The sequence below is a fragment of the Carettochelys insculpta genome, chromosome 2 (assembly GCF_033958435.1).
Source record: "Carettochelys insculpta isolate YL-2023 chromosome 2, ASM3395843v1, whole genome shotgun sequence".
Taxonomy (NCBI): Eukaryota; Metazoa; Chordata; order Testudines; family Carettochelyidae; genus Carettochelys; species Carettochelys insculpta.
This window is the reverse complement of record NC_134138.1, coordinates 14,459,212-14,484,286: the sequence shown is the minus strand read 5'-3', so window position 1 is coordinate 14,484,286 and position 25,075 is coordinate 14,459,212. Positions and strand designations below refer to the sequence as shown.

General features: G+C 45.2%; 1 protein-coding gene across 1 annotated transcript in view; it reads right to left on the bottom strand.

Moving 5' to 3' along the window:
- COL22A1 (collagen type XXII alpha 1 chain) overlaps positions 1–25,075 on the bottom strand; it is a 263,941-nt gene that overhangs the window by 141,667 nt on the left and 97,199 nt on the right. The window contains exons 7-13 of the mRNA XM_074984490.1: positions 24,533–24,613; positions 23,608–23,721; positions 23,003–23,047; positions 21,950–22,003; positions 19,608–19,646; positions 4,453–4,506; positions 2,929–2,982 (exon numbers count right to left, since the gene is read on the bottom strand). Of these exons, the coding sequence (XP_074840591.1) occupies positions 2,929–2,982; positions 4,453–4,506; positions 19,608–19,646; positions 21,950–22,003; positions 23,003–23,047; positions 23,608–23,721; positions 24,533–24,613 (441 nt within the window). The remainder of the gene's footprint in view (positions 1–2,928; positions 2,983–4,452; positions 4,507–19,607; positions 19,647–21,949; positions 22,004–23,002; positions 23,048–23,607; positions 23,722–24,532; positions 24,614–25,075) is intronic.

Sequence of the window (25,075 nt, the reverse complement as noted above, 5' to 3'; positions counted from 1 at the left end):
CTACTTCGAAGTTCCCTTATTCCCATGAGCTGATGGGAATAAGGGGACTTCGAAGTAGGAGGGGTCCTTTCGAAAAGGAGCCCTGTCGGGACGAGACGTGCGGCGGCAAGGCGTGTCAATTTCGAAGTGCCGCGGCCACCCGCATGCTAATGAAGTGCTGAATATGCATTTCAGCGCTTCATTAGTAAACTTCAAAATGGCCATTTGCGTGGCCATTTCGAAGTTTGGGGCTCATGTAGATGTAGCCAAAATGAGGTTCTTATTACCTCTCTCATGAGATGCTGCAGACTCATACATCTTACCCAGGAGGACATTTGTGAAGCTACCCAAACTCGATGTTTCCTTCCCCCACTGCATCCTATCACTTCTAGACATAACAGTGTCCTAGATGTGCCCCTTGTACGACTCCAAACAATTCCTCTCCAGCTCCTACCTGCTGTGATAATACAAATCAATAACATTTATGCCTATCAAGCACCTGCAGGAAGTTTTCATATCTCTTCTGGGTCATCACATAATGAAGTTATGCATCTTCTTTTTCTAGAAGGTCCTGATCCTGTGAGATGCTGAGTGATCTCAAGGTTTGCTGAGGGTGCTCAGCAACTCACAGAATGGGTAAGCCCCTTGCAGGACCAAGTCCTTAGGGCAGTGGTGTCCAAAAGCAAGACACCCGATTGCCACTTGTGCCTCCCCCGACTCCCAGCCAGGTGCCTTCCCCCCACTCAAGCTAGACACCCTGTCACCTCACCCCCACAGCTACCCACCTGCCACGAGTGAATCACTGGAGCTGCCAACTGCTGAACCGCCAACTGGAGCTGCACTGCTGAAGCCACTCAGCACCCAGCCACACAGGCCTGAGAGCTGCGCAGTGTGGCATCCAAGCCCCCGAGCCAGCCACGCAGTGCCTGAAGAGCTGCCGCACTATCACCCAGCCCCCAAGCTTCTGAACCACCGCCGCTGCATGGCACCCGATGGGCCTCTGTGCTGCCACCTGAGCTTCCACACCAGCCCAACGAGCCGTATTCGCCAAAATATGCTTCCTGTTTGCCACGTGTAGTGAACAGGTACTATATTGGATACTGCAGCCTTAGGGAAAGGAACACACACAGCTTGGTCAAGCAACATGGTGCAGAGCAGACTTCACATGAGGTGATGAGTTTAGCATCAGAAAGAGAAGATGGCACAAACAATATGCAAAAGCCACCAATTTCCCTGTCTCTTGTACTATTATTGTTAATTGTTCAGGAAGGACACACAGAAAACTTGGGTGTATTTTTTCCCCATGGACTGGCACCATGCAGCCAGTTACCATGTGTGGTGGCCAATTCACATCACCTGCCACTCAAAGGATGAGTGTACCGATAGTCACTAGGAAACAGAGGGCCTAGGTTACAAACTACAGTTTGAACTTCACTAATCCAGCACCCTCGGGACCTGACCAGTGCCAGATGAGACAATTTGCCAGAGCATGGGAGGTCAATATTGTTTAGCAGCATTACCGACACTTCCACTGCTCGCTGGGCTTTTAGAAGACATTTAGAGGTTAGTTAGAGCTAACTACTGCACAGAACACCGAGAGCTAAACAAACTTTGTGGGACCACAGCAACCTTGGCCATATCCATGACAAGTGGTCGTCTGACTAGCTAAAATCACACCAGATTACCAATGTTGCTGGACGAGAGGATTCTGGACTAGAGAGTTTCAGCCTGTACCACATTAAATTCTTCCCCCGCTCTCCCAGCCGAGCCCTCCATTCACACTGCCACTCATCTTCTCAGAACATCCTGTCATGCAGCATCCACAATAAGCCCCTCTGCGCTGCTACATGTAATCACAGCTGCCCCTGCATTCACTGGTCTGCTGCCAGGCACTTCAGCCAAGTGATTAATACACATGTGCTTGTGAGCAAGTCCTCTGGGAACCCTAGCAGTTTATAAACCTTCATCCACAGAAGTGACAGGCAGTTAGGGAAAGGATCTGTCCATATCTCCATGGCTAACAAATTTAACAGGCCCTGTACTAAGAAGGCTGCTGCTTCACTTCACACATCCTTATTCCTTGCCAAACAGGACAGGAATCCTTTCCAGTAAACACAGAGTCTGATCCTGTCCCCACTGAAGGTAGAAGCAAATCTCCTCTGGACCTTACTGGGAGCAGCCCGGGGCTCTGTGAGTTCAGTATATCCCTTTTCTTAGGCAGTTAATAACTTGCTTTACTTATTACAACATTTATGTGCACCTCATAGTTTTGTATGGTTTAGCCTCTCAGTATCCCTCATCTTTCATACAGAAATGGGACCCACAAGCAATGCCACTTGGACTGAGATGGGTGAGTTACACAATGGCACCTGTATTGTCCACAAACAGCACGCATCTCTGTGTTATAACTTTGAAGCTGCAATCTCTTCTCTTTGATGCAAAATAAGGGTCCAGTTGTGCCCCCCCGTTATAAGATATTAAGTCAATAGGGGCTGGATCTGTGAAAGAGGACAGAAAGAGGCCATAAACATGGCCCTGTAGATCCAGGCTTGTTTCTAATGAAGGGCTCAGCTGTGCCTTACTGAATCAGACTCCCAAATCCAGAGGAATCCCACATCCATTCTCAGCGGCACATGGCAAAGCCACAGCAACCTGGCACAAACTGAGGGACCCAAAATTAGTAGAGATTTGACCATTCCAGCCCTATGCTCTCTGAGACTCTCTGATAATACTCGCCTCCCTGCCTGGGAGCATGGCTGGGTTTACTGATGTTTCAACAATATTTTGTAAGTGATGTGAAATATCATCCTAATGCTGTGAGGTTGTTTCCTCACTAGTCAGTGAATAGAGAATCACAAACACACAGTGCCAACTCACAAAAACCAGATGCACACATCACAACACGACAGGCAATACAAGTGTTGACTTCCAAGTGAACGAAAATCTCACCTTCGGGCCTGATGGACCAGGCAGCCCAAGTGCCCCTGGCTGCCCTGGTTCCCCCTGTAACAAAGAGCATGTGAATTAGTCGTGTGGTTTGAAAGGCCTCTACTCCACTTTGAAATCTTTAGGTACAAAAGACAGCCACTACAATCACAGGCCTGGGGGTCACTCGTGGATGCTCCACATTCCCTTCAGTGCTTGCACTCCACACGTCATGGGCTGGTCATTTCTGAAGCCCACGGTGTGATTTTTCTCAAGAGCAAACATAATGGGACCACACCCAAGTAAATACACCATTGGAATGTCTTTAGCTCTTTGCAGGCAGCTTCCTAAGCAACAAAACGTCAGCTCCAGTGTTCATGTCGCCTGGGATTTACAGCTGGTCAGGCATCTGAAGGCTACACCAAAATGTGATCTTTAAAAGTGCAATGAACCCATTGTGTTAGGGCAGGGGCAGGTTGTGAGGTTATGACACCATCTCTTCATAGACCAGGGGCACTCCCAGAACGATTTCATGTATGATATGATGCAGTTGCATTGATTCAGCGAGGCATTTTGGGACATTCTTATGAACTGCAATATTGGGAGCGCTTGTCAAAACCCACTGCAGGTGGCAGACTTGGGCTACCCACAGACACAGCAACACAGGGCTGGGAAGCATAAGAGCATTCTGCTGTGTCCCTGCGCCCCATTATGAGGTCTGACCTCCCAAAGGAACCCTTCATCCAAATGCTCCCCAGACACAAGTAACCCACCACCAGGGAGCATGGGCTACACATCATAAGGGTTCCTGCAAACAGCAAACAGGGGGACAGGCAATGAACACAGATTAGCAAAAGGGAGGTAAGAGAAGGGGCAGATGATTCAAGCACAGACAGGATCAAGTGATGAACGAAGAGGCCTGGAAGGCGGGACTAGTGCATTAGTGACAAGTTGAGACAGGTGTACTCATAAAAGTTGCTGGAAAATGCACGGACATTTCTCCTCTTCTGCAACTATCAGGATAAGGGTGTTTTACCCAGTCTGCCTCAGTTTCCTCCTGCAAAGCTCTCCCCAACCCCCAGGCTTTGAACAGTCTGTGCATCACCACAACTGGGCTGCTAATGCTGCCTTCCCCATGTGCCCTTCACAGCCACTACAGTCATGCTCCATTCCCACCATCTTCACAGGGTGGGGGCCCTTTGCCTGACATGAAACAAATGGCTGAGTTTTGTGCTTACAGTTCTTAACCAACACAGCAGCAGCAAGGCCCAAACCACAGGCTGCCAGGCTGCCTGCCCCCTTTCATAGCTTCATGAATTGCACTGGGTCTGTCCCTGGAGTCCTGCAATATGCTTACTCTGTATGAAGTCTGCAGTCTTTGCAAACATGTAAGGGACAATGCTGAGGTACTAACTTCCTGTTTGTTTCCGGTACTCCTTACATGGTCACACAAATCCCTGGGGCATGTCCCACTTGATACAGATCAGTGCCCACCGCCTGGCTCATGCAGAAAGAAAAGGATGACAAAGAAGGAACAAAAAAGCTTACAGCTTCTCCTTTCGCTCCATCCTTCCCAGGAGGGCCAGGCAAGCCTGGGGATCCCTGCAACACAACAGAACCATTATCAACATAATACTAACAACAGTCGAAAGTACAAAGACATGAGACAGATGACAAGGCAAGAAGAGGCGAGGAGGAAAAATCACCTCAGCTTGCACAGCTACTATTTACAGTCTCAAGAAGGCTCACAGCCAACATTAACTCAGTCTGGTTAGCAGGTGAGCTGCTAGGGACTCATCAATACTCTTGCCCATTTACAAAGAAAACAAGGTAAAAACACTGAAGCTACCAGCACTGGTAAACTTGCCATCGTATTACTGTCACCTCTTGCCTTCCTTTATACCCCTGTTCCCTGTGTGATGTACCCTCTGTTGTCTCTGTCAGAGGTAAAGTGACCATCCGTCCCATATGAGGTGGGATGGTCCCATATTTAGGGAACTAAAAAGGTGCCCCAATTTATCTTTTAAATGGGACTAATTGTCCCATATTTTGCCCTCCCCCACTGACCTTTTCATGTGCAGGCCGGAGACTTGCAGGGCTTTTATTCTGGCCACCACCGTTTTTAAAATGTAGCTCTCCACCTGCTGCACCACTGGGACGCCATTGCCAGCCCCAGCCGCCTTGCTCAGGTGCCTGGTTGGGCTGGGGACAGAGCTGGGAGGTTGAAAAATGGGGACTGGAGTGGGGGATCTGGGGCCGTCACAGTGCAGGGCTGGAGCCATCACCAGAGCCCCCTCCACCCCTAGTCTTTGCTGAAGCCAGCGCCCTGCACAGCGTGGGGCAGAGCCCCCCGAGGCCCCGCCACATCACGGGGCCGGGGCCAGGGCTGGAGTCAGGGCTGGAGGCCTGTATGGTGCAGGGTCTGAGTCCCCCCAGACCGCTCTCCCAGAGTTCCACCACAGGGCTGGGGTGGAGCTGGGGCTGGTGCCCTAGCGGGGTGGCCCCTTCTGTTGACCTGGGGCCAGAGCCCTGCATGGCGCGAAGGTGTACACTCTCCATCCCCAGCCCTTGCCGCATCACAGGGCCAGGGCTGAGCCCCCCTCAGATATCCTGCACAGCCAACTCCCTGCCCCCACCCTCCACCCTGGAGCCCTGTGCGGCATGGGCCGAGGGCCGGAGGCCCTCTGGAATCCACAGCACCGAGCCCTGAAGAACCTGCTGCAGGCTTGTTTCTCTCCCCAGCCGCAGGCATTTCCATAGAACAAATAAATAATCAAATTAACCTAAAATGATGAAAAAAATAACTCAACTTCTTGAAAAATTAGACAAGGCAGCTCTCATGGAATAACCACAAGAAAGCGAGATTTGAACAAATGAAAGTGAAACATCCTAGGAAACTGAGGAACAGGTATGTTTTACTATTAATTCTCACTGTTACTATTATTAGTGATAGTAAATATAAGGCCACAATCTCCTGCATTCAAACACAGAAGAGCCTTGCCTTGCCCTGCAAGAGGTACAATCTAAAGATACAGGATAAGGTGCTGGGGAATATGACAGCCAAGCAAATGGGTATGATGAAGAATTAGCCCAGCATGGCTAGTTACACACACTGCTGGTTGATTTTTAATTGGGGTTAGAGGCTTGAAGGAAGGGAGGAAGAAACTGAAAGAAAAGGAACAGGCACTGGAAACAGTTTGTCTGATTTATTATTAGAATGAACTCATCTATTGGGTGTAACTTTGTCGGGACTCTATTCATGGAAGATCGTATTTTTAAAGGGTGGTAGGCTCTGAAATGCACAAAGAACTTCTGAAAATGGTACTAGGCTACTAAATTTATTCGACATTTTTGACAATTTGGCCCACAGACAAAAGTTACCTTTGACAGGAGGTTTGATTCTTGGACTACTAATATTTATAAGGCATTGCCACTGTCAGCAGTAATAATGTGTCTTGCTCCTAAAGTTGTTTAGTCAGAAGAGAGACCACGTTCATCCAGACTTTGGACCTACTACAGATTTTTTTAAGCAAGTAATTTAAGGCATCAACAGTAGCAGCTGGAAAAGGCCAGACAATTAAAGCAGGAAGGATTCGGTCTTTCCAAACTAGCAATTCATGGATTGGCACTGCGGGATCCCAGTGCTCCAAAGTCATTAAATTCAAGGTCTTGAACAACCTCCAACTGTGGTTAATTCCAGAGATAAAATACACGCTGTGACAGTAGTAGTATTATTAATAGCAGTGGTATTAGCTGGGCCCACAACAGTGATTGGTGTGTCCAAGCAAACTTCGAAGGCAGGTCACAGCTTACAAAGCAGATGAGGATGCAATATAAGCTTCAAAGGAGGAAAAATAAGAAGGAAGGCCCAAGTAATAGATATATAGCAATACAGGAACTCCCTGAGAGTCCTTCTGAGGCCCTGGGACTGAGATTGCTTCAGAGATGTAAAATAATGCCTGCCTAAGTATTTGGGGGACAGATGTGGTTAAATGAGTTTTCCCTTCTGGGCAACACTATTGTGGACAGTTACAAACCAAACAATGAATCAACTTCACACACAGCATCAGAGTGCATAGATTTAGGTTACTTTGGTGGAGAATGGCTAATAAACTCTCCAGTGTCCCCAGTGAAGTTTCTTTGAGACCTGAAGACTTTCTCCCCATCTGACCCCTCTTGGTTTGTCAGTTTTATGCCTTTATCTCACACACACAGAGGTGCTGGGCACTTCATGAGTTTCTTCATTCAGCGTATGAGAACCAGTTACGGGAAACAGGAAATTCCTGAATATTTATTTGCCTATTTCCAGACTCAAACCCAAGTTGAACCTTCCTAGACACAAATAGTGGGTGTAAGATTCCTCTCCATGCCATCTCCAGCCAACACACAGTGCAAAACTTCTGCACAAGGACTTCTTCTCATGAGATTCCCATGTTAATTGTATAGATTCTAAAGTTCTGGATAGTTTAGTTAGATTTCAGATAGATGATTCACCATTATATTTACCTTTTCTCACTTTTTACCCCTCAAGCCAGGTAAACCCTAAGGCCCTTTCTTTCTTTTCTTTCTTGACCCTAAAACATCTGTCCTAATGCTAATTCAATATGAAACACAGTACGGTGAGAGAGAGAGAGAGAGAGACAGTACTGTAGGTGGCATTGGTAGCACAGTCAAATAATGAACATGGACCCCAAACTTCCCATTACAAGACCCTGTGTTAGCTGTTTGAAACCTGTCAACCTTTAACCATTCAGTTGGAAGTGTTCCATGCCAGGTGTCTACCTCAGGCTGAATGCTTTTGGAAAGTTTCAGCCAAAAACATCCATCTGTTTCCAAGGATGCAATTACAGAAAAAAATATGTTGTTCCACCCATGTTAACAACATTCACACCTGTCTTTTGCTGAGATGTTCTAGTGACTCTGTACATTGGAGCATGGACTTGAGATTTCATTTGGATGTCAAACAGCTAAGAATCCAAAGGGTAAACTGTGTTTCTCATGTCCTTCTAGAGGCTAGCCCACATAGGAGATAACTTTCTACTGCTGAGGATCTAAAATATTCTGACCAGCTGATAAGCTGTGTGTTTGCTTGTGATGGACTCTCTGGGTTCTTTTATTGGTTTATTTTCCAAACTGCTTGTTTGCAAAGGTAGGAAGACGTACAGCAAAAAAAAAAAAAAAAAACAAAACAAAACAAAACAAAACCCTACTTTAAAAGAACATTAAGGTTACAAAGTCAAGCATTCAGAAATCAGGAGATGCCAGAATTAAGGCTGCCTATGTATATATTACCTGAGAAAGTTGTCTGTACCCATGTACACACATAGATACACTGTTCCACACACCATGTGTTACTGATCTATTAAAAGCCAGATGCTGTCAACCCTACTCACGTCTCTAACCATTTATTCCATATGTGGAACCATTGACTAAAAAATACGTTTGTGGAGTAAGTTACTAATCAATATGAGACAGCAAGACAAGACAAAATCTGGCCCTTATCTATTTAAGGATGTATATGGTACTTCTCAGGGGTGAATAAAAGCTGGCATCAGCAAAGTATGTTTTGCATATACAGAAGTTAAAGTCATTACTTTCATTGCCAGCTTTCTTATAAACTGCACCTTCCTGGAGAGCACTGAATTTGGATGTTCTAATGCTGTGGGAGGAGGGGCCAGGAAGTTCAGATCTGTTCTGTCTGAATGGTTTCCTAATGAGACAGAAAATCAGCAAATAGAAAATTGATTCTCAAGGTAACCACTTGCTCAGAAAGGTCGATATATCTGGGACGGAACTGCTGCCGTCTTACAAAACAGCTTGCGAAGGATGTAAAAAAGGAAATTCTTATCAGCAAACCTACTCCCCCCTCCAATATGGCCCACGACTCCACTTTCTTTTCATTCCTTTTTCTTTTCTTGTCAAAGTAGAGGAATCGTGATGCAGCCTCTTTCCTCTCTATTTGTTTCCCATGATGTGGCAACACTAGCATGGATGGATGGTTGGATGGAGGAGTCCTCTTTGTGTCAGTCTGACAGGTGGTAGCCAATCTGTGTGCGTGATCAGAGGCATGTCCCTACAAGCATTAGAAGAACAAGACAGAAGGTAGCTCCAACGGACCAAGCAGAACAGCTTGGAGTCCACAGATTGGAACTCAGTGAGCTCCTGGATATCAGCCTAGTGGTCTTCACAGAACAGATTGCACTAGGGATCTGAGTGAGCTTCCAGTCTGAAGGATCATTTAACAGCCCCCTCACCTTCCTATCCTGAGCAATGTGAAGGAATGTCCCAGCAGAGGCAGCTCTGCCTGTACACTGTGCATCTGCTGCTGGGAAGCCCTCACTCAGCCCGGACAGCTCTACAAGGCTACAGATGGAGGGATGTAGTTCCAGCTCTCACTTTTAACCCAAATCAGCTGCTTCCCATCCCTCAGAACAAGTGCAAATCACTTGGCCCAGTCAAGGACTGAATCAGCAGCTGCCGGTGCCTTAAAAAACAGCACACGGGCAGATTGCACTCTCTGATTCAAAGTTGTGCTTTCACCAAGTGAAAGTTACAATAATTGTGCAAAACTTGTGAAATAGATCGGGCATTAGAATAGCAGCAGGCTTGGTCCACAGCAGTGTCTCCTCTAATTTTTTTCCATATGTGGGTGTAATAAATGTTGTTATGTGCACCAAGGCATGTACAGATGTACGCTACTGGTAGCAACACACGCTGCTGGTTGTGCAGTGCTCTGCTAAACAGCTGCACAACACCTGAATCTCTCCTGGGTGTCTGCCCAAGGGGTCAGCTTACAGGGAACACTGGTCCCCAGTTCAGTTAACCTCCACCGATTATCAGTTAACATGGTGAGAAAAATAACCCCAACCCACATGGCTGTGTCAGCAAAAGTCCTATTATAGACACAATATTCCAGCAAAACAATCCCTAGGCAAACATAATTTATTTTGCTTTGAGACCTGATATTAACTATACCAGCCAAGAGACACTTTCCAGTATAAACTGTGCTACACTCAGAGAGTTTGATAGTACAGCAGTGGTGCTCACTAATCCTTTCTCATACAGAGAAGGCCTTAATGATAATGAGTCAATGCAATACTAATTTAATAACCACAATGTTCTAATTTTGTTCACTTGTATTTATTTTTAGGCTGGTGTTTACCCCATGTAGAGGGGTTGGCACAGGGTCTATGCACCACTTATGTAGCACTGACAACAGAGTTAAAGAGGGCATACTCTTTGTAGCAGCCCCTGGCAGAGAAACAAATTTCTTCCTTAATGAAAAGAGACACTTAGTTAACTTACCTGTCAATCAAAAAGGAGGCAAGATTGTTGAATTGGTCACCCTACCCCTTTGGAACACATTTTAGAAGTACAGCAAATTTCTTTTTAGGATTAAATTATGTGTACCATAATACAGGATAACTCAGTGGTTTGAGCACTGGTCTACTAAACCCACAGTTGTGACTTCGACCCTTCAGGGGGTCATTTAGGGATCTGGGGCAAAATAGATTTAAATAAATTAAAAAGGATGGTGTTTGGTCCTGCCAAGAGGGCACAGGACTGGACTAGATGACCTCCCAAGGTCCCTTCCAGCTCTGTGAGTTGTTTTATCTCCATATAACTACTCGCAGAATTCAAAGGGTTTAGTGCAAGTAAGAATTCCATTCCACACAGACAGGACTCAAACCTACTACTCAGATCCCCTTTCTGCCAGTTAGATAAAATAAAATAAACTAGATAACTCAACAATAAGAACAAAACACAGTACTCTATACTCGTGAAGATTCTGTCTACACTGATCATTACAGTGTGATATGTGGAGTACACTGACATTCCAGGGTAGACAGTGCTACAGAGTAACTTGATAGCATCTTATCATATGTAGCTTTGTACTGGGATCATCTAAAGCAGGGGTCAGCCACCCCCAGCATGGGTGCCAAGATTAGCATGGGAGCTTGGCAAACGAGGTGGGAGCTCAGACCTGCCCCTTCTCCCCCATGCAGCCGTGAGCTTGCTCAAAACCATGCCACCTCTGGCAGCCACCAGCTAAAGATAGCAACCACTACATAAATGGTAAAGCTCTGCATCCTAATTTATTTATTAATGAAGCTGCTGTAAGTAGGCCTATTAGTGAGCTTTAAAAGTATCCCCAGCACTCGGACCATACACAGAGGTCAAAAGGAGGTTAAAGTTCGACTTTCCGCCTCAGAAAGATTCCTGACCCCGACCTAAAGTTTATGTCAGAATGTGGCTGTATATTGAAACAAATGGATTTAATAAAGGAAGGGAAAAGGCTTGCAGGCATACAGAAGAGTCAAGGGATAAACTAGAGTTATTTACTAGTCTCAGGTCCTAGATTGTCAATGCAATGACAATTGAAATAGAAGAATAATCCCTCAGTGCCTTTTTTAAGTTAACAAATATTTTTTATCTGCCTTTATCCCATTCACTTGCAACTCCTTAAGTAGATGCCAAGTTTGCAAACATTTCTTCAGCTTGGAAACAGCTGTGACCTATAATCACATATTTTATTTGAAACTCTGGGTTGTGACCTATGATAATGGAGATGGAAACGATCTAAATAGGAAAGTTGTGGCAAAAATCAGCCCTAAACATATATTTAAACTGTAATTAGCTCTCCTGCCTTCCAATTCAAACAATAATTCACTTGACTTTTCCTTCTCTCGTTCATTTTATAGAGGGGACCATGGGAGAAAGGTTAGTGCATAGTATCTATTCATTTCAGTGTCTCTTTCACACAGCTCCTCGATATGTGGCAGTGCCTCTTACGTTAATTAACAATGAAATCACATTTCTGGCCATGTCATCACACCATTGGTTGACGTCTCCTAGTGTTCGGAGTCCTTCAAAAGTCAATCAAATGGGATTGGGTGAAGAGAATTCTGCGTTGGCAGTGCCATGGACTGGGTGAACTAATGGATCTTTTCCATGCCTTACTTACACATAGTGGGGCTAACAGCCTCCATGGGCTAAGGTGGGAAGGGACCCCAGCTCTGAGCCCTGGAAGGAGCAGGGCCCAGGGCAGTCAGATCCTCAGTGCTGCCCGGGACTGCGACAGTGCCTCCCCGCAGTTGCATGCAGTGTGAGAGCAGCACTGCTGTGGCACTTCAAAGGTGTCTGGGGCACTGTCCCCTCTGCCCCTCCCCTCCCGCTCTTGGCGGTCCTGCTTGTACCATTCTGTAATAAGCAGGGGATCTTTCCCCACTGGTGCCACCAGCTCCAGTCCAGCCCACTGACTGAAAGGAGCACCCACCTGAACTATATCCAATGGTCTCTTTGCAGCAAGACTGTGGTCACCATCTAACTCAGAGGAGTGCTGGACACCACCACTCCTATGAATTGGCACTTGCATGAGCTGAACCCGACAGAAAAACGAATCATTGTCTCTCCCCTACAGATGGTCTCTCCAGCTCAGAACGGAGGCTCTTTGGCTGAGAATTGTGGGGAATTCTGTGATTCACACTATGAAAGGTTTTCCAGCTGAAAGCAGGCTCCAAGGCTGCCCCCTGCCGCCCTTCACCAGAGCTCTTTCGCATATGTGGGTTTGCTAGTACAGTGTGCATGTTTTTATTAGTGCTTTGAAGGTCCTGGAGGAAAGGTTGTATAGGTGGAAATTCAATCCAGACCCTGAACCTCAGTCCAGCTAGTGCCAAGTCCATCTCTTTCTCTCTCCTGGTTCCCGGGCATGTGTTTAATCCACTAGACCAGTGCTTCTCACCCAAGGGTATGTGTACCCTTGGTAGCATGCAAAGGTCTTCCAAAGGCTGTATCAACTCATTGAAATAATTGCCTAGTTTCATAACTGGCTACATTAAAAGCACTTAGTCAGCACAAACTAAAATGTCATACAGAAAATGACTCGTTTATACTGCTCTGTACATGATACCCTGAAATGTAAGTAAAATATTTATCTTCCAATTGATTTATTTTATAATTGTATAGTATAGTATAAATGAGAAAGTCAGCACTTTCTCAGTAATAGTGTACTGTGATGTTTTTGTATGTTTATGTCTGATTTTGTAAGAAAGTAGGTTTTAAGTGAGTGTAACTTGGGAGACTAATCAAACTCCTGAAAGGGGTACAGTTGTCTGGAACGGTTGAGAACCACTGCATGAGACCAGGTAGCTTTTGCAGGCCAACAGCACTTTTACCTCCTCCTCCTCCAGCTTCTGTTTTGTTTTGTTTTTGTTTTTGTTTTTTTTCAGGGTTAGCAGCCTGTGAATTTTGGAGTGAATGAGGCTATAAAAAAATGACACAAAACAGCCACCCTGTGGAACTATTTTCTTGCAAAATTTAATGGGCTTTTTTGTTTTGGAATTTCATTAAACTTTGTGGATATTCTGTGAATTCAAAACAAGGTATTTTTTGCAGTGGATATTTCCTCCAGCTCCACTTTCCAAAGCTGCTGACCAGAGGCAACACAGATAACTGTACTCTTAAAAGCACAAGTACAGCATTCTATTAGCTTAATGAGGTTAAAACCCCATTAATATCTTGGCGAATTTCACATCCAAGTTGGAATTACCTTTTGCTTCTACAGGAGACCAGCCATTCATCTCATCTAAGAGTTTGTTTTAGATCACTTGTCCAAAAAACAAAAACAACCAACCAGCCAAACAAAAAAAAAGAACCCTTACCTCCAACTAAACAAAAGCAGAAGCCAGCCTACTTCAGTCACTGCCCATCATTCTGATTTAATAAATATAGAAGCCATCTCGGTCTGATTGTGAGCTACAGGTGCTCTGAGCTGCTCTGGAAAATCAGGCCATTAATGGACAGGTAATTGAGAAAAGTCTGGCTAAGAACCCTCACCACATTGTAAACAGACACCATAAGGGTTTCCTTCATTGCATGGGAAAAATACATAAAGCTCAATTGTCCCAGAAGGTTCAGCCCTACTGTACACAGACACTGCCCCCCAGGTGGAGCTCGTGGAGGCTCTGAGACTCTAGAAAACAAAAGGGCTTCTGGAATTCCTGGCGAGAGGAGGTGCTGCATCATTTTCCATTAGGTCCCTTGTGCACTTCTCTGAGCATGGTGGGAGGACCACAGGCCACATCCATCTCTATATCACCAGGGTGGGGTAAAAGGGTCAGTGCGAACCAATGATTCTACCCCAGGAATTTTACAGCAGGTTGGGGAAGGTGAATCGAGTACCTATTTACAGCTTCCCAATTCTGAATCCAGCTCAGCTCTAGCCCTGGTCCCAGCAGAGCTGTGAGAAGCCTAGCAGCTGCTTTAAAGACTTCCAAGCCACTACTGGTTCCCAGCATAATTTCAACCCTGGATATACCCCTGCCAACTCCTTAGCAGTGCCTACAGTGGGCTTTCTGAAAGAGGATGGTAAAGGGCATAAAATGATGGTAAGGACATAAAAATGAGCAGTCCTCTGGTGACTTATAAACTAACAGATGTATTTAGGCATAAGCTTTTGTAGGTAAAAAACTACCACTTCATCAGACACGTGGACATCACCTTCGTCAGCTCTCTGCCCAGCGATAACTCTTCTGCATCTAAGATATTACCTGCTAAGAAGCAGAGACCACAGCACATGGTGCAAAGAGAGTGTAGGGGCCGGGGGGGGAGGGGAGAAAATTTGGGTGTAAGTATTTCAGGGTGCACTGAGGCTATATCTACACAACAGCAGCATTCTGAAATAAAAAAGAAGTCCAGTAGCACTACTATTTTGTTTTGATAGTATATAGACTAGCATGGCTCTCTCTCTATTACTTACTCTGAAATAAGATTGTGTATTTCAGAATAAAGGATCCACCACAAAATGCATTTTGAAATAGCACCCCACTATTTCAGCGTAGCATGACAGACACACAGTGCTTATTTCAAAATAGTGCCATTGGAGCTCATTATAACTTACTTTGAAATAGTGCTATTCCGAGTCTTAATAGTGCCTATTTCAAAAGAGCGACTTCTAAATAGGTTTTATTCCTCAAATAACACACATGCTATTTCAATTTTGTTTCTAAATAGCATGTGTATCATTTGGATGCTGCCAAAGTTATTTCACAATAACTGCTGTTATTTCGGGAGAACTTTGCCATGTAAACAGAGCCTGACTGAGCACAGTACAGCATCTAATACAGCTAAGTTTAATAGCTCTACAATTTGATCAACTGATCAACATTTCTTAAAGTTTCAAATGTTAAAGAACCTGACCCCACCCAGAACATTCATATTGTTTCATGAACTATTTTTGGCTCATCCTACAGAAACTGAGGCCAAAGATCAGCTAGAACTGATCGATTTCCAGTGCTCAAAAGTATGTCACATTTTCAAGCTGTTGAGGAAAATTATTCAGTTTCTACAAGCGCCAGACAGGGGTCTGTAAGAGAACTGTGGTTGGTGTGGGCTCCTTTGGACACAATGAGATTGTGAAAAGTCCTCTTTTTATGATTCTGAACAAACACACCACCACAACAGCAGAGTGGAGTCAAGTGGGCATGTCGCGGAGCACGTGGCCACTGCACAGAGAAAGCAGACATAACAGGGTTTGTTTTTAGAGTGACAGTGCCAATATTTCCTTTGATACAGCTTTCCATCCGGGCCTCAGAGCATATTAGTCCAAGTGAAGTTAATAGAGTAAGCCTAGGAAAGAGTATGGCTAATTGTGCCTGTTCTGTTAAATTCCGAGTGGCTTTATAGTGCCTTATAAATAGTGATAACCGTATATCTCTGCTCAAATCCACTTAAATCAACCTGCACATGAAGTCCAAATGGGCTCCTGTCAAGTTGCCCATGAGGACCTGTGTGCTGAAAAAGTTATGAGAGGGTAGAGATGGCATTGAACTATGAACCAACCTACCTCAGTGTCAGAAATAACAGCCAAATAGACACAGGGAGACAAAAGTTAAAAAGTGGATAACCCTATCCTGGATGGGTCACTCCTGCCTCTGACAAATATTGGAGGGGGTCTATCTTTTTCCTGGATAATTTGTCATGTCAAGAAAGTTTCATCAAACTGAACCATTGTCCTACTTCTTTGCCCTGGCAGATGCAGATTACAGTTAACGATATTCTATATTAGATTTTATTAAACAAACACTAAACCCCAAATAAACCCCAAAACAAAACCAGGAACACATTTCTTGTGACTGTCGTGCTCTATGCTTCTCCTGACTTTTAAAGTATGCCTTTAAACATTAGCTATTTGGCTTAAATTTTGAAGTGTGACAAATTGCAAGCACTTGTGCTTCGTAATGTCCTCTTTGTCTCTAGGTAAAAATGATCCTGTCCCCTTTCGTATGTCTTTACTTGAGATCAGAGCATCATCAGACAAACAGCTTGCCAGGCACTGGGCAGTGCGTATGCCTTGAAGCAAAACAAGAACACAGTCGCCTTTAGCATGACATTGATTAATTTGTATCCTATGGCCTATAAATAGCATGTGGCGATCGTAGCTCTGGCACTCACAGATGACTTGTCAGGTACCAGGCAGGTGTTTTTCCCTGTCAGAGAGGCCTATTAACTTGCCCTGCCCAACTTTTCTATCCAAAGGTTTTTATTGTATGTTGCCCCCCATCTCAAAGGAGTCAGAGGTGAAAGTAGGGCAGTGTATGCTGGTATCGTATGTGGGTAAAGAAGTGTGCTGTCATACTGGTAAGACAGGCTGAAGCACTCAGTACCAGCTTACTTTTGCCTCTTCTTCTCCAGCCCTCAGCTCTCCCTGCCCCATGCTGGTGCTACCCAAGTCAGCAGTCTGGCCCATTCCTCAGAAGCAGCTATGCTAGCTGGTCCAGGAGGAGGATGGGATGGTCTTGAACAGCTCTCTGCCGGTAAGGAGTAAGGTGGGGAGGGTTCTAAGGAGCAGCCAGGGGTATGAGGGACTGAACCCCTGCCTGGGCCTTTATTCCTGCAGGACCTAAGGCAACTCAGCATGCTGCCTGTCCCAGGCAGAGTGAGGGTCTTGAGGCACCTGGAGGCAGCTACAGGTGGCACATGCTGGGATGTGACAGGGACTGAGTTATGCCTGCCAGCTGGGACCCACCACCCCAAAAAGGGCCATGTCCCACCTGGGCCCCCATCCACAGCCCCACATCCAGCACCTCCAGGAACAGACTGCATGGTAGGAGGTCACTAGGCTCAGCAGCTGTGAGTGGTGCCTGAGCCCTGCACGGGCATCTCCCAGGCTCCAGAAGGGAGGACCTGCTCAGCAGCATAACCTCGGCCTTATGTTTACACAGGGAGGAGTGCAAGTGGGTTGCAATACAACCATACCAGCAAGAAATTTAAGTTACCTTCACCCCTGAGTATGTCCCACCAAGCAGGGAGATGACACACTTCACGTGTTTCTTTGAGTTTAGGCTCTGATTGTGCACTTTCATCCACAAGGTTTGAAGCCCTGTGCCCCCACAGAGTCCCAGAAATATGACAGGATACAGCCCAAAGGCCCACGGTCCAGTGTATATTAGATTGCCTACGGGAGAATCTCACCCTAAGGTTGTGAGCTGTTGAGGGTAGGCCCAGTGTCAGTGGTCTGTAAAGTACCACATGCCCCTCTAGTGCCATAAAACTAGCTGACCATGACAATGTGTCCTCCTCTGTTGTACTGATTTAAAAAATGTCTCTGATCAAGAGCATGGTTTCCTAAAAGAGTGTTTTCTTCTCCCGTGTTTGGTTAGTTACTCCAGAATCATCAGACAGGCAAAGCGCCAGTTTTCTGCTGATGTAAGGAAGCCCAGACAACGTTGGCATTTGATGTTACAGCATCTCATCTTAGCATGGCTAGGGAAAAATATCAGTCATTAAAGAGAGGTAAAATGTTGAAAGTGTGGAGTGGAGGCGTGGCAGGGAAGTGTTGCTGGCTACCTGCCCTGGCTGTCGGAGTTCCTGTCTTCAATGAGGAAAGGTTAGCACAGCAGCAAGCATTGATAAGGGGTGTGTAATATAAAGAATGGACCTGACAGCTCAACTTTATCAGTCCACTGGCGCTTATGATACTGCCTCTGCTCTTCTTTTGCTCTTGTGAATGGGTAAGAGAGGGATATGGAGAGATGGGCCACTTGAACTGGTCACACACAGCTTTCAGTCTGGGGGAACAGATTCAGAGAGCATGTAACAGGGGTTGATGTGTCTGACTGATTACAGGACCTGCTGAGGGTGACTATGACCTGTACCGTACAGCATCTCTGGAGGCTGTAATTTACTAGGCTAACAGGCTCATTTTATATTCTACATTCATATTAGAGGGTGACTTAGTAAGGTTCTCTTCATCTCCACTTGACAAGCAGCCGATCTATACCTGTCAGTCGTAATATTGTATTACAGAGAGCTCAGCATCCTGGCACCGTTATCAGTGACTGAATCACAGGAGAGATGTAAATGCTTTCTGACACAATTTGTTTTCCCACTCACAGTTGAGCTTCACAAGTGAAAAGTCCAAAAGAAAGGTGGTGGAGATTTCACAGCTTTGTCACTGCCAGCAGATGTCATTGTGTACCAGCAACCAGCCTGGCAGTGAAAGACTAGCACAGAAATGCACTGAGACAGTCTGAAGGGGGAGGACAAAAGTCCTCCATACAAGCCCTGAAGTTGTTGAGAACTAAGCTGTCAGGATGCAAAATTATTATTATGTGATCTGGCTTCAAGTTGTTTGTTACATTCTGCAGCTGTTATTCTGGGTCACACAAACCACTGGTTTTATCAAAACCCTTTAATTACTGTTTAAGGGGAAAGCAGCCAACCCAACCTCAACTCCTCCGTTATTTAACTAACCATGCAGAAGGCACTCTAAGTACAGGAAAGAGGGTTTAAAAAATACTAGAATCATAGAATTAAACTGCTCTAACCATACAAAGGGATGGAGCGTACAGGCTGAAACCACTAAGTCTTAACCATTATAGATCGACTTTTATGGGAGACCATGAACATTAGAAATATTAATTACTCAAAAGTGCCATGACAGCCCTGTGAAATAGGAAAGCTGTTATTATACAGGTAAATGTAGGACATAGCGGGCATGCCTATGTGGGGATAAAAAAACCTTGCAGCTGGCCTGAGTCAACTGACTTGGGCTCATGCAGCTGGGGCTCTGGGTCTGAGAAATGGCTTGAAGACATTCAGGCTTTGGTTGCTGCCCAAGCTCTGGGACCATGAAGCCACGGAAGGTCTCAGAGCTCTGACTCCAAACTGATCCCAAACATAGCAATTTTTAACCTTGCAGACCTAGTCAGCTGACTTCGTGAACCTTGCCCATGTAGCCAGGCTTTTATGCCAGTGTGGACATGCCTAGAGAGGTTCAATGCTGCATGACCTCACAGTCATAGGCCGCATCTACACTAGCTAGTTCTTTCAGAAAATCAGGCCCTTTTTCGAAAGAGCACACAGAGCATCCACACACAAAACATGCCCCTTCAATCCAAAAATCGAACAAATACGGGTCTTCTTCCGCAAGCCCACTTCTGCTCCTGGCTCAGGAACAGTGTCACCTTTCAGAAGCTTCTTTCAAACAAAAAGTATGTGTAGATGCTCCGCCGGCCCTTTTCTCGAAATAGCAACAGTCAGCAACAGGGTTAGGAATGAAACCCAGAAGTCTCGGTTTCTAGTTTTCCTTCTCCAACCAGTTTACTTATGAACTTTAAAAAAAACAATAAAATAAAAAAAAATACAAGTAGCAGAGTGAGATATGATCTAACTGTGTTTTATGATGAATAGTACTACCATACCTGTTCTCCCTTCTCTCCTCTGCCATATGCACCTCTGCCCTGGAAAAGAGGGAACAAGATACATTTGATATACAATAATATTATATTGAATGTTTCTTCAAGTAGCTCAAAGAACTTTATAAACATTAATTGTTAAAATACCCATGCAGATTTTATTATTGGTTATTTCTATGGGCCCATAAATGTGTGTGACCCACTAGGTGAAGAGAAGCATATGGTAGACTTCCCACTCTCAAAGGTCATGGCTACACTAGCCCCTGCCTTTTGAAAGGAGTATGCTAATGAGCCACTTTGGCAAATGCTAATGAGGCACTGTCGTGAATATCTAGTGCCTCATTAGCATAATGGCAGCTGCGCACATTTTGAAAGTGCTGCTTTCAAAATGCATGCTACTCGTGTAGACAGGGGCCTTTCTAAAGGAACCCCCTGGCCTCATTAGCATCTGCTGAAATGGCTCATTAGCATACCCCTTTTGAAAGGCAGGGGCTAGTGTAGCCACAGTCAAACAGTTTAGAATCTAAGCTCTTGATCCTGCAACTAGATGGGTAAGGGTCTGCCCTTGTAGATCCAATTCTCCTGCTGGGAAAGGAAGGCAGGATTTGCAATAACAAAATCATTTGATTGTTAAAGAAATTTTGTACACTTCTTCAGGGGTACACTTTTTTATTTAATTGAAGATGCACTATCAGATAGATAATTACTATTATACCTATATAACAGGGCAGCACAAAGAGGTCAAGGGTCTTCCCAGGTGAGACAAGTGATAGATTAAAACGGAGAGCCTAGGCCTTCTGCACACCAAACCCCTGTTCTCCTTAGCATATGCACAATGAGATTCAGGCGGCATGTGACTGGAACTCATCACCAAATTTGGTCAGCTGGTTGGATCATTGGAGCCTAATATCATTGCAATGTAAATAGCAAAGATTGACAATTTTTCTGGTGCATCACTGTAGCAGTCAATGTATCCAATATGCATCTTCCATCTAAAAAGCCTGTGGGAGGCCAGCTAACAGCAAGATGTAGGGACAAAGCACTGAACCCCACAGAAAATGTGAGCGGCTGACTGACACTAGCACGGTGCATCCTTCCTTGCATGGAGAATGGGCAGAAGCGGAACAAGGAATTGTTAAGTGTGATGGAGAATATTGATCCTTGAAGCAAAGGCGTTGACTTTCTTCTTTACCTTGGGGGGGTGCTTGATTCCTGATCTGCCCCAGGCTCCACACCACTTCACCTCTTTTGACAAGCTTCCATTTCACTCATGCCTCACATTTTCCTTTCTCTTTTTGCACCCTTGTGGCTAATTGTGGTGGGCACAAGGTATAGGAAGGGCAGAAGAGAAGTTGATCAGCAGGGCTGCTGGCAGGCATGAGGTTCAGCCCTGAAGCACCCCTGGAGTGAGCACCTATTCCTTGAAGAGCAGAGCAAAGCAGGCCAGAAGGCCCCATTCATTGGAGCTCAAAGGATCAAAGGCCCAGGAAATGGCCTGGTATTTTAGGAGAAGACACTGCCAGCGTAGTTAGGAATTGGACAGGTAGGAAAACCCAGGACACTGTTCCTTTAAAGGCCTGGGATTCAGAGCCTGGAAGTGTAGGGTGGAACAGGGCTCCCCTCTCTTCCAGCTAATTTGGAAGAGCTCCCTTGGAGGAGGACAATATACAGACAACTTTCTCTCTTAGAACCTAGGAGATGCTGGTGAGAGAAGGAAGCAGAAGGGTAAACTCCAGGGAGAGATAGCAGTGCAATGGCAGCGAAAAGAGATGTTTTGTAGATGATGGAAGAGCCAGAAACATGCATCAGTGGGACTCTTTGTAGTCACTGAAACAGCCCAAAGGGGAGGGTGATAAGACTTCTCTGGAAGACTGTATGGGTCTATTAAAGGGATGCATATACTGTAGTTTAACACCCAGGGCTGGCTTGTGTCAGGTGACTCAGGATCACAGGACTTTGGCTCTGGGTCTGTAACATTGCAGTGTAGATATTCAGGCTCAAGTTGGAGTGTGAGCTCTGGGTCACTTTCCCCTCATGCAGTTCCAGAGCTTGGGCTCCAACCTCAACCCCTACACAGCAACATCACTGCCCCACAGCCAGAGCCCTGCAAGCCCAACTCAGCAGAAACACAGGCCAGCCACAGGTGTTTAAATGCAGCATAGAAATGCCCAAACGGGCACTGAAGACAGAGAACAAGGGGAGGTTGCTGAAAATACAACTCTAATTACAAGGGATCGTTTAAGTAAGTGGCCCCACTTTTACAGTAGCATAGGTTCCATCTAATCAGTAGGAGAACAGCCATTTTCCTATCTCCCACATTCAGTCAGCCTCTGACAGCTCTGACTTACTGAGTCTCCTTTTTCTCCTTTTAGACCAGGAAGTCCTGGGCTGCCACTGTCCCCCTGGAGCAGAGGAAAAGGATATTAGCACAAGACTGTGAGCACACTGCTCTTCTGCAAGGCACGTGGCCATTGCTGATAGCACCTAACAAATGATTGAACTGCCAAGAACTGCCCCATGTTAACATTCGTATACTCAATATTTTGATTATGTATTTATTATTTAATTATGTCAAAGATTTGTTTCATGGTACTGACACCAACATTCTCCCAAGCCCCAACTTAACAACTGGCAACAGGACCCATGCTGTCGCAATCACAAAGTTCATCCATGCATTGCTTCATTTCCAATGCATGGGAAGCTTGGCTGTTGGTGTATTATTAATACACATCCACTGATTTTCTTTCTGTGTCCCAGAAACCTCTAACCAGAGCAGTGAGGCTCTCCAAAAAGCCAGGACTTGCGATAAATGACTTCTCTACAACACCTCACCAGATGTCAGCTTCACCCATTTAAGTATGATTTTTTGGAATCATTGTGGGGGAAGAATGAGTAGTCTGTTCATTCTAAGAAGCAGCCTAGCTAAATGCACAGCACCTACTTAATTTCACCCAATGATTAAAATGTTCTTGCTAGGATACTGGGTTATAGGGCTCCATTGTCCAACCCCAATCTCAGTGAGGTTCTAGAGGTGACTAACAGTTATGAGGTGGTCTATAAGCTTGGATACTGTGCAGAAATAGTGCAGAATTACTGGACCATCACTACTGAAGTTATGACATTGGTCTCGTAGATAGCTCATTTGAGAAAGAGCCAACGCACAAGCAAAAATGTTGCATGTCAGAGTTTCTTCAAGCTACATAAACCCAATACATGAAACTTGGAATTGAGCATAGCACAGATTGACCATTCTCCTGACCCCACCTCGCACACCTTCACCCCTTCTCTGGTCTGCTATTCATTAATTTGATTTCGTTATTTAAATTCTCCTCATCACACAGAATAACCGAACACTTCATATGGCAATTTTAAATAAACAATAAAAAAAACGTACTACTCACCTTTTGACCTCTAGGACCTTCAGGGCCAGCTGGGCCCCTCTCACCCTAAAAAGGGAACAGGAAGACTATTTGGAGACTGTTCGTCTCACTACCAGCACACGAGGAGCCCACCAGAGGCCAGGAAAAGAATCCCACCAGAGAAGAGTCTATTCAGTGGACAATGGATGAGAAGCTATACACCCTTCAGGTAGGAGGAGCAACAACACATTAAATAAAAAGTCATTGACAAATATATTACAGCAGTGCTAACACTTGGAAGGCCTCATTCACTACTGACTTAACTGGCTGCCACTCCAGGAAAGCCTAGTGCCTCACATTTGTCCTACAGGCCTACTCCTGTTACGTCTTTCATATCCTGCACATAAAAGGGAAGTAAACATTGCTGCTTCGTTGTCTAGGTTGATCTTTAGCAGCCACTTAAAGGATCAAGATCCACTAAACTAGGTGCTGAGACACAGCCCTTTTCCCAAACAAGCTTATAAACCTGCAGTTTGTGATCCTTCCTGCAGCTGCAGGCCCAAGCACTATTCAGATTTTGTGCCAGATCCTTTTCCCAAAACCAAAGCAGCTAGCAAAGGCCTCCAAAGGAGAACAGAGTCACTCACCTTCTCTCCAGCAGGACAGGAACAGTTGAGGGTGTTTGGGGGGCCCACTTGTTCACTGCCAACAGTGGATATTATTTCAGCAGTTGGTGCTTCAGTAACGACCGTCACCTGGCACTAAATTCAAACAGTTCAAGTCAGCACTGTGTCTTCCCTTTCAGAAACCTCATTTACCTTTAAGACATATCGCCAACAATGCCAAAATCCAGACACTGGGGATCATGTGTTTGTTTGGATTTGGGGTTTTTAAAACTACTAGTGAAAGCTACCAGTCTGGACCAGTGTTCCCCATAAGCTGTGCACTTATGCAGCCACTCAGGAGAGATTCCAGTGCTGCCCAGCTGATTGGCTGAGCGCTCACTGTTAGATTTGTGTTTCTGTTGGTGGTGTACATTACACATGCCACAGTGCACATAGCAAAAATTATTCCACACGCAGATGGAAAAGATTAGAATGAACATTAGTCTGGACTCTGCAGATCTGTCTCTCCCAGTAGCTGCCACAGCAAATGAGGCACTGCAGACGTCTGCTACACGGTGACAGTGTTTTTCGCAGTGCAAACATGTCCACTGGGAACCGGACTAACACTACAAACTAGCAACTAATTTTGTCTTAGCTCTCCCCACACAGCAGTAAAAGGAAACACGCTGACTATTTTTACATGGAATTTATATTCTTTAATCAGCAGTCGAACCCTTCAGACTCTTCTGTTTCCCATGATGGTTTGACAGGGAAACAGGACATAAAAATGTGTAATTCTTTATACTTTTCTCTTTTTTGGTAAATGCTCCACAGTCCCATTAGCACTTCTATTGATTTGATGCACTATATATCTTTATGACATCAGACTTACACTGCTACACCCTTTATTTGAGTAATAGATCTAAACTATGACTGTCTGTGTGTACATAAATAAACCACATCTCACAGGTCCAGAGGGAATATCACAGCAGGTTTCCAGCTCCGCATGTCGGGAATCACAGTAAATTACCATCCGCTGAAGATCAAACTAGAAAACAAAGACAGACACATGGGGCATGTTTCAGAGACTGTGAATAATTAATGCCAACTTGTGCTTAGTGTTTTGATGCAAAGTGCGCAAATGATACAGAAAAAAAAGGCCAGATGAGACTAGGTAATGATGGTTCCATAGCTCACACCCATTCCTCTCTGTCAATACCCTCTCATACTGTGAAGAGCACTAATGAAATCTCAACTTGCTCCATTCATTAAACATTCTGTGGTGCTTTTTATACAAATGCAGATGTACATGGACCTACACATCCTGGTCAAATTCCTATCTGGAAAGTTACACTCTCTTCATCATCATTAATAACCGTGGGCTCAGCGCCCGTTGGTGTCTGATGCCTCTCTCACTATTTCCTCCCATCTTTCCCTATCCAGTGCAGAGTGGCTTAGTTTCTGTAGACTAGCTCCACACCAATCTACTACATCATCTATCCATTCTCTG